This window comes from Coptis chinensis, chromosome 1 (genome assembly GCF_015680905.1).
Source record: "Coptis chinensis isolate HL-2020 chromosome 1, ASM1568090v1, whole genome shotgun sequence".
NCBI classification, from domain to species: domain Eukaryota; kingdom Viridiplantae; phylum Streptophyta; class Magnoliopsida; order Ranunculales; family Ranunculaceae; genus Coptis; species Coptis chinensis.
The window spans coordinates 84,825,906-84,835,481 of record NC_141456.1 but is presented as its reverse complement, the minus strand read 5'-3'; the positions used below and the strand labels follow the sequence as shown (position 1 = coordinate 84,835,481).

Sequence of the window (9,576 nt, the reverse complement as noted above, 5' to 3'; positions counted from 1 at the left end):
AAATGGGGACTCGGACAGGCTAGCCAGTTGGGCAAGACAACAGCTAGACCTCGCAGATCTTCCAAGTTGTTTGTTAGTAAAAAACTGTAGGCCTATGGTTGTGTAAGAATGCGTGGTTCTTGCTCTTTTGGTTTAAATGATAATATAAGTATGATAAAAAAAAAAAAAAAAAATACTCAATGCCCACAACACGGACCCAGTGAACAACTCACTATATGTGTCTTGTTCAGGAAACCTATCATACTTGAAAGTGGAAACAATTGGTGTTTCACACAAGTGCACGTCAATGCAACAAGTTACGTGAGGTACATCCACGAAAACAACATTGTTGTATACATTATTTTGAGATGACATTGCTTCCATGCTGTTCATATTTGTAACAAAGAATGGAGAATCTCTTATACATGTTCCAAGGCTCTTACATCGCAGCAATGGCACTGGGCAAATAATTAACTCCATTGATACCTGGGCCAGTAGTTGTATCTATGCCAAAACAAATAGACAGAGGCAAGCAAGATACAACTGGCAAAGATGAACATCCCCAGAACCCCACAACCAGAAACCGTCGTTTTCGAATATATCGCGAAGTACATGGCCAAAAGAGACCTGGTATTCAGGTAACAGAATGCATGCACTAATGCTGTCTCCTCAATTTTGTGAAGGCAAGGACTCAGATTTGCAGACGTCTCCACGACACAGAGGACAGACCCTGAAATGAGAAAAAGAAAAATTAAACACTTCTGATATAAAGTTTAATGTAGATGAAACCTAATAAGGTAAGCAATAAAAAATAATTACTTGGTCAGAACTCAGAAATGAAGGAAAGAGTATGAACGAATCAGAAAGTATGTAGAGATGCAAAACCAGTCGAAAAGTTTGGATGCAGAATATGAAGAATGTCCATACCCCAAGCAACAAAGCTTTCAAGTAATCAGACCATGAACTTCATTCAATATAACAATCGTTTTTATGTAGGGTATCAAGATTTTGTTTATATACTCAAACCCTAAACAACAATGATTCTATGCAATCAGACCATGAACTTCATTCAAGTATAAAAATTGTCAATCCAAAATTCAAATTAATTACAAGATCTCAATCCATTCTATCATGGGACATTTTGCTATGCAACCTTCTCGAGTGAAATATTGGTTATTCATGGATTAAGGAAAAAGCCAATAAGCCAAAAAATAAATGTCAAAAGCAAAACAACGGATTTGTATTTTTAAATTATAATTCATAAAGCTTTTAAATATTAGCTTATTATCTACCAACTATTTTTTCTGAAAAAATGGCTAGCGTGGGAAAACTATTTGGATCCCTCATATGATACCAAATCACAATATCAATGTCTGAAACTGAAAGAGTTGTTGGGTGACCCAGAAACAGGCATGTTGGAGGCATGCAAAATTGCTAATTGTCACAAGTGCCTGAAGGCACGCAGAATTTCCTGTGTCTTACATACAACATGAGGCAAACTTCATAAATAATTTTGGAATGTCCTGCAACCTAAATATCCAAAAAACATCATTACCATACTTCCAACACACTGATGTATATGAAACATTTTCTTATTATTTCTGATTAAATCAAACACAAAATAAGAGGTCAAGTGCATATACGTCACGGTCTCGAGAAATAATTTACTGAGAGATTTGCCACCTAGTACCTGTGGATATCCTTTAGCCACTTGTCTATACAAGTCCTGTGAAATTCATGATGGCAAGGTAGGATACGCATACAATCTCCTTCCTCATACTCCACGAGGCATATATAACATCTGATCATCAAAAGAAGTTAAAATTAGAGAATGCTAAGATAAGTTATGAACACAGGTGGCAACAAAAGATATTGCAGCTATGTGTTTTGTTGAATAAGGACAAGGTACAGATTATTATTTGTACTACAAACAGTTACTCTTCGCTGTTTGACATGTAAAAATTCCCCTTTTGCCTTATATTTTGTTGATATCATCTTCTAACCATATCGATCATCACATAGAAAGATTAGACAAGTCATAAATTTTTATTCCTCCCCATTAAAGTGGAGCTACATTCAGGAGGGTTAGAAATTCTGGAACAGTCCAGATTTTTCTTGGAGATGATACATATGATGAAGAGATTATATCCACAAAAAAGTAATCAAATCCAAAATTTCTACATGGGTCAAAGAACCTATAGTAAACAGTTACAGTTGGAGAGAAAAACAACTTAATGGTGAGATTCTTCCTCTAAACATCGAAACTACATATTAAAATAAGTAAATATCTGTGCACCCCTATGACCTTAAGCCTTTTAGGGGTTTTGTGCCTTGAGGCTTAAGCCTTACAAATTTATATATGTATAGAGCAAGACTACAGCCTCAATGGTGTGAGGCATGTGTTTTGAGGCTTAGTGAGGCTCAGCATAATTGGAAGTCGGGTTTTACGCCAGCCAAACCATTTTTTTTTACTTCCCATTTTTTCCCACTTTTTTGACAACTTAACTATGAGTATTGAGTCTATTATTTTAAGTCAACTAGTGTATTTATGTCATTATGTCCATGACTATGTGTCTAGGAGTGAGTCAGTTAGGGGTGGAATTCGAGCCGAGTTTCATTTAATATATGAGCCAATCTTGAGCTTGAGGCTCAGCTCAAATACTAGCCCCACAGTGTAAATAGCCAAGCTACACTAGCTTGATTCACTAATTGCTTGGCTCAGGCTCCTTCATAATATATGAGCCAAGCTTGAGCATAGTGAAGCTCGGCTCAATAATCCTGAATCCCCCAAGGGTCAGTGAGTGTCTACCGTCTAGTGTCTATGTTTGAGACTTATTTGACAAGTTAAATACTTGTGAACAAGCTATATTGCTATTTACCTGTCTATTGGAAGGTAAAACCTTAAGCCTCACTACATTTTATACGTGCTATAGTAATCTCATTAACATATGGCATATAGTTTCTCGTTTTACCCTGGAAAAAAAAGCGTTGATTTTTCAGATCTTCATATATTAACAACTGTCTTCTCCTAATACACAAGCTCCTTAATTGTAACACTTGGATTTCTTGCTACCCAGGAAACCATGTTCTACTAGGATCCAAAAATCTACTAAGCAAAACTAACTTAATTTGGCAATTAACATAAGATATATTCTGCTAACTATCCTAATTGGGATGCATGGAGCTTGGACAGGTTTGACCATGGGGCATGTGCAACATACTTGATAATTAACCTATTATGCATCACATCGTTCTCCCCAACCAAAAAGACTTCAACCATGGATTCATCTTCACATCAGTAAAGTGGCTCACATCAAAAAGAAAAGGAGGTAAAAAGCAAATGTGACCAAGTCCTGGGCTTCATCCACGTGCTTGACAGCTTGAGGCACGTGGACACGCACGCATGCGCGCACACACACGCACACGCACACACTTTTCTAATGAAATTGCATGTCTTAGGTCTATTAAACAATTTAACATCTATTCAAGGATGGATGAAGAACTTGCTTGAGTTGCTTCCACCTTAAACACCATCATCATTCTACTAACAATTCCAAAAGGTGTCGCTACCACAATGAGAAGATATTGTGGGCTAGGGATAAATAAGTTCCAAAATCCACCTAGAAAATAGAATATGCTTTATCCCTGTAAACAGAGAAAAAAATGGATATTTGGGCTGTACCATCAGAGGCCCGATCAATTTATTTCGAATCTACATCGAATGGGCCCTAGTTGAGGCTCAAATAATGATTTTCATATAACTAAGGATCCGTAGGGCTGAACCCAATGGTTCAACCTACAACATGATTAACCGGTTTAACATAACCCGTTCCCACTACATGACACATATGTTCAGAATGATTTCTAAACAGCAGCAGCATGACTCCTTGAGAGGTAGTTTCCTATTCAAATACAAGTTCTATTTCTATCCCATCTGAGTATCAAAAGATAGCAGGATAACTATTCGCAACAGAAGATTTAGAATGATTCTAATTCCTCTCGTATAATTCATCTATATTAGAGGCCTTCACCTTCCTCTTGAACTACGAAAATGATATTGGATTAAGGATTCTCAACTTCCCGGGTAAGTAAGTAGCATTCATCCATGTTCAGTCTCACTACTATCATCCTCACTTCACTTGCATTCATCTTTTTCTAGTATCGTTAATAAAAACAATTGAGTGTCTTTGGTATTTGCGCCTAAACATTAGGCGAGTTACTCAAGAAAGTCCGTCTTTTAAGAAAGGTTTTGACCAATGTTTAAAAAACGCATAAGAGCTTTGAGGTGGCAAGCCACTTAGAGGGTGAACCTCAAAGGCGACTGGGGCGATGTCCAAAAAAGTGCCCTTAAAATCCAAAAAATATACATAAATAAAACAAATAACTAAACAAATAAATAAATAAACTATGAGATATAACATGTCATGAAATTATGGATAAAAAAGTAAAAACAAACTCCGGACGTAAAATATAAGATACAACATTTGGTATGAATGAAAGAAGCCAACTCTACTCAATTTTCTATCCCCTGCCATTAAGGATAATGAAAGGCTCGAGGCTCAAACAAGTGAAGCCTCTTGGACTACCTTTGAGGCTATAGCCTCATGCGATTTCAGGTGTGAAACTTTAAGGCGAGCATCAACGCCCTATTTTAAACACTGGCTTTGGCAGTTTGAGGAACAAGTGATAGTGAAAACATGGGGTTAATGGGATAGTAAGTGGTGCATCAAGATCCATCCAACCCGTATGCATCATAAGTCTTCAAGATGCATTATCCATTGTTGGCGATTTTTGGCTACATGATTACCTAAATGCCACAAACAAGTTGATGGAAGTGAGTTGCAACAGGTTGAAGTGGAAGTGGCTTGCAAATTCTCTTCTAATACCTTGAAGGTTGGGATATTTCGATTTAAACAAGTCTGATTGGATAACCAACTGATGCAGAGCATAGTGTGCAAGGTTCTAGCCATGACAATTAAGAGGTGCTCCATAGTTCTAATGATGTGTGCATCTAGATGCTGCTGGATGCTGCCAGTGTGTCCATCATGGGCTGGTTGACTTGTCTATTGTTTTAGTAATTTCTATTTTAGGTTCAATCGGTTTCCTTGTTGAAGTTAGTTTCTTGCCCAAATTATGTATAGTTAACAACCTTTACGGTTATTCAGTTTTTGGATTTTAAGTTAATGTTTACAAATTTATAGAGAGAAATAAATGAGTGACTTTTATTTAGGTTTTTGATTTATTTGTTAAAAGTGTAATATTATTAAATTGTTGCTTTCGCCAGTTTAAATCTGCATTACCAACAGGCTTTACAAATGTAATAACATACTTCTGAAGTGGTGAACAAATTGAAAGAGTATATGAATAGGAAGAAGTCTACTAAATCTTCTCGACTTTTGATCTACTTGAAAATTATTTTGGGTTTAGGAAACAACTAGGTGGTTAAGGAGGATGAAGATGTTTCTTTTCAAGGTAGAAATGGTGGTGGCATTGAGGGACAACAAATGGTGGTAATAGTGGCAATGCTCGAGAGAAAACCAAGAAACCATAACAAAAAAGGGCAAACAAATTAATTTGTTACTGTGAACCTGAATAGTCATTGCCAACTAAAACAAAACAAAAACATCGAACTTCGGTGACCAGCTATGATTAACGAATTAGATAGTTTAGTTTAGATAGTCACTCTTCACTGGATATAACTCTTAGGTATTTTTTCCCCTTTTTCCAATTTTATGTCCCTAGGAGAAGTAATGTGGTTGCTTCTGTTTCACCCAAAAACTCTTTGTGCAATCTTTTCGCATTAAATATTTCGCAAATCACCAATCCATCCTATAAAACCCTATTTAAGTAAATTGATCTGAACTAAGTTTATCCAACAATAAATTACAGGAACATGCAAGTAAAAGTGTAAAACAATGAGTCAAAGATGAGTACATACTGCGCAACATCTTCATTCTGATGTTTTTGCAAGTCTGTAAATATCTTCACAGGCATGGATTCCACGATTTCCTTTGGTGCCGGAACAGATCCAAGTGAAGACACAGAAGGACGGGATGACAAAACCACAGATTGCTGGTGAATTTCATCCAGAACCTATTTACAATATGTATGGTAGCTTTAATCAGTATCCAACAATACAGCAAGAAGGATAGGAATCATGGTCTAATTAAATAAGTGAATGAAAATGTATAAGCAAAAAAGACTTAAATGGCAAAATTACCACAAAACAGTCAATGAGAAAACAATTATGTTACCTCAAATAAAGCTTCAGCTAACATTACGATTCTTGATATGCTAGCTCCAGCACTTGTGTCATCATCCGGATTTCTGGTTCGGTTACTCGTTCGACATGTGCAGCGGCCAGATCTATGTTGACCGGCCAATATACATGACCTTTCATGTCCAGATAAATTCTCAAAACGACTACCCAGCCTCTGAAGTGCACGAACCTGCAAACCAAAGGAGATTCTGTACTTAAGAAAATGAACAAATTAAAAATCTACCAGACGAAACCAGAAATCTCAAATTTAAGCTCATATGACCAACATCAATGGGCAAACAAACTAATAAGGGTATGGGTTGCAAATGCATAAATGAGGGCACATCGAGGTTGAGTACTACACATCACTGATTAGGCAGACGGGACAATTCATTATCATCAACTCATAAAACAAGTATATCAGGCAGCACTGCATATGGTGGGAGCTACATTGTCATGAAAACAACAGCTATGGTATTTCATTTTTGTAAACAATTATACTGACCATGCATATTTCATCTCATGTTTATCAAATGATATAGCCTACCAACCTGAGATCTTATTCTTCTTCTCCTCTCAAGGAAGTCTGTTCTGTGTTCCATTATATCATGATATCTAGCTTCTCTTGGCCGTGATGTCTCCAGCTCATAATCTTGGCTGTTGTACATAGAGGTAGACGTACTGGACAGAGGATGACTAGATGATGCTGAAGAGATTTCAGCATTGCCATCAGCAGAGTCGAGTGTTGTTGACATTCCATCCCACACCTGCCTCTCGTTCTCCTGACTAGAATCTCGCACCTCCCTGTCTTCTTGCAGACGGCCAAACAATCCATCAGTAAAAGAAGACCTGCGAAGGACTCGGTCACGCAGTCTGCCGACACTAAGGGTTCGGCTGAAACGAACACTCCTCTCCACAGGTTCCCGAACTCCAAGTCGTCTATTAGCACGTCTTGAACCAATAGAGTCAATGTCAATACTATTCCTGGAAGTATCGCCATCTCCAAGATTGTTTTCATTATTACTTGCAACACCTTGGCTAGAAACAATCTCATCATTCAGTGGATGAACTGAGTCATCAACGTCTAGTGTTACAGGAAGCGAATCACAGTTGTCTGAGGGATTTGAATGTACACGAGGAAGTTGTGCATTAGCGGTGTTGACACCATTAGAGAAGAGAGAATAAGTCCTTGACGATCCCAAACTAGCAGCTCTACTGAGCCTAAAAGTAAAATTGGCTGGAATGAAACTAAAACGAGGACGCAACCGAGTAGACGAAATCAGAGATGGAGCTGGCAAGGCTTCTGTAGAGCTTCTATCTCCATCATCTTTGACCTTTCTACAAGGCTGGCTCTTCAATGTCAAACTATCGTTTTCTTTCACCTAGAGATTGTCATTTTTCATCAGTTAGTTAGTTTCTCCAATGACATAAAATAAAAAAAAAATAAACACTTACGAGATGATCATCATGAGATAAACCAAGACAAGAAGAGTGGAGAACCCGAGTCCCCATCGATCGAACAACCGAAGAAGAAGAAGAAGAAGCATCTTTGCTAGTGCTGGATCCCATCTTCTTCTTCTTTTTAAATAATGATGCAACCGCTGCCCATCATGAATGAAACCCTAGTATTAATCTCAAGTAATAATAATAATAAAATAATAAAGAAAACAGGCTGGTCCAGATTATGTACATTGGTACATCAAAATGAAAATGGACATGTGCTGATGGATGATGAGGACCAAGAGAATATTAATAATTGATTTGATAATGATAATAATAATAATAAGCAAGGTACATCGATTGTTTGTTGGTGTTACCTGATTATTATTATCAGCCTTTACGGGATTATTATTATTATTATTATTATGCCCATTCTCAGATGCGGACAAACGGAAGAATTTTGAAAAAGAGTAAGATGATGATGGTGATGATAAATATGCAAAGTATCGCGCCGATATATTCCGATATTGTAATATTATTATCCCCCTAGGACCACCGAGTCAACCTGACCGCATTTGAAACTACTTAAATGCAGTTTATCCTGTGCAATTACTATAATGACCCTTGATTTGGAGAAGACCAAACTCAATTTTTTTTTTGACACGTGTCATCATCTCGACAAATCAAATCAATTTTCTCTAAAAATCTTTTTTTTCTCTACCAATCTTTTTCTTTTTACCGGAGTCCGAAATCATTAGTATTTTTCCAATGTTTAAAACTAACCATTAAAGATATGCATATTCAATCTTTTTCTTTTTACCGGAGTCCGAAATCATTAGTGTTTTTCCAATGTTTAAAACTAACCATTAAAGAGATGCATATTCTTCTTTCTGATAGTGCCAATGACACCAACAATCTTTTTGAAGAGAAATGAAGGCTATTTGTAGATCCCAAAATTTGTGCAATTGTGGCTTAGTAAGGGCTTTGTATGATATGATCGAGTCTGTTTGATGGGGAGTTGCCTTCTAAAATCACGGACTTCATACACTAACCGACCTACTAACTTACTATTCTTGGCAGAGAATTATTCTACGTAATACCAATTTCGTAATACCAATTTCGTATTTTGCAACTATTTGCTCAAAAATACAAATCTCTTCTCTATTCAAAACACTAGCCACCATAGAAGCCGATCAACAAGTCATTCAAGATGAAGTTGATTATAAAAGATGAATTCACGGTTAAACTTGTTGCTGAAGAAGATGATGATCTTTGGTCCCTCTACAATCTTATTTGTCAAGGTGACAGAGTCGAGGCCGAGACATAAAGAAAAATTGATTCCGATGGAATAAGGAAAACTTCGGCAACACGCACTAAGGTTAAGGTTGAAATCAAGGTTGCAAAGAGAGAATATGATAAAGTAGGATCCGTCTTGAATATTAGTGGAAACATTGTTTCAGCAAACGTCAAGATAGGTGGCTCCCATACCTTGAAGATCAAGCAATAGTTATCCTTTGAGTTGACTAAAAACATATGGAAAGAATCAGTACTAGAACAACTTGCTCATTCTTCATGTGGGTGCGCTGAACTCGCCGTGGTTCTGATGATTTAAAGAAAATTGATTTTGGCTGTCTATTTGATTTGTCGAGATGATGACACATGTCAAAAAATTTGAATTTGGTCTTCTCCAAGTCAAGGATCATTATAGTAATTGCACTGGATAAGGGGCATTTATGTACTTTCAAAAGCACTCAATGGAAAGAAGACGGTCAACCAAGGTTGACTTGGATATGCGCCTCTAGATGAAAGAACCGGGGGTGGGGGAAGCTAGAAAATTGTACTAGTTTATGGGCCTTGAATTTCGTGCATGGGCCTTTGATTGAACAACCTATTGGATG

At 37.1% G+C, this 9,576-nt stretch overlaps 1 protein-coding gene across 2 annotated transcripts; it reads right to left on the bottom strand.

Annotated features, from left to right (window-relative positions):
- Positions 1-310: 310 nt before the first annotated feature.
- On the bottom strand, positions 311-8,195 carry LOC147525556 (RING/U-box superfamily protein). 2 transcript variants are annotated; one of them, XM_086608031.1, is made up of 7 exons: positions 8,056-8,195; positions 7,694-7,839; positions 6,790-7,620; positions 6,234-6,428; positions 5,918-6,072; positions 1,670-1,780; positions 311-709 (listed from the first exon to the last, which is right to left on the bottom strand). In XM_086608031.1, the coding sequence occupies exons 2-7, from the start codon at positions 7,805-7,807 to the stop codon at positions 649-651; spliced, it is 1,467 nt and encodes a 488-aa protein (XP_086464157.1). In that variant the 5' UTR covers positions 7,808-7,839; positions 8,056-8,195; the 3' UTR covers positions 311-648. The 2 variants fall into 2 exon arrangements, with proteins under 2 accessions (XP_086464157.1, XP_086464151.1); XM_086608025.1 differs by having other exon boundaries at positions 7,929-8,068.
- Between the last annotated feature and the right edge of the window lie 1,381 nt (positions 8,196-9,576).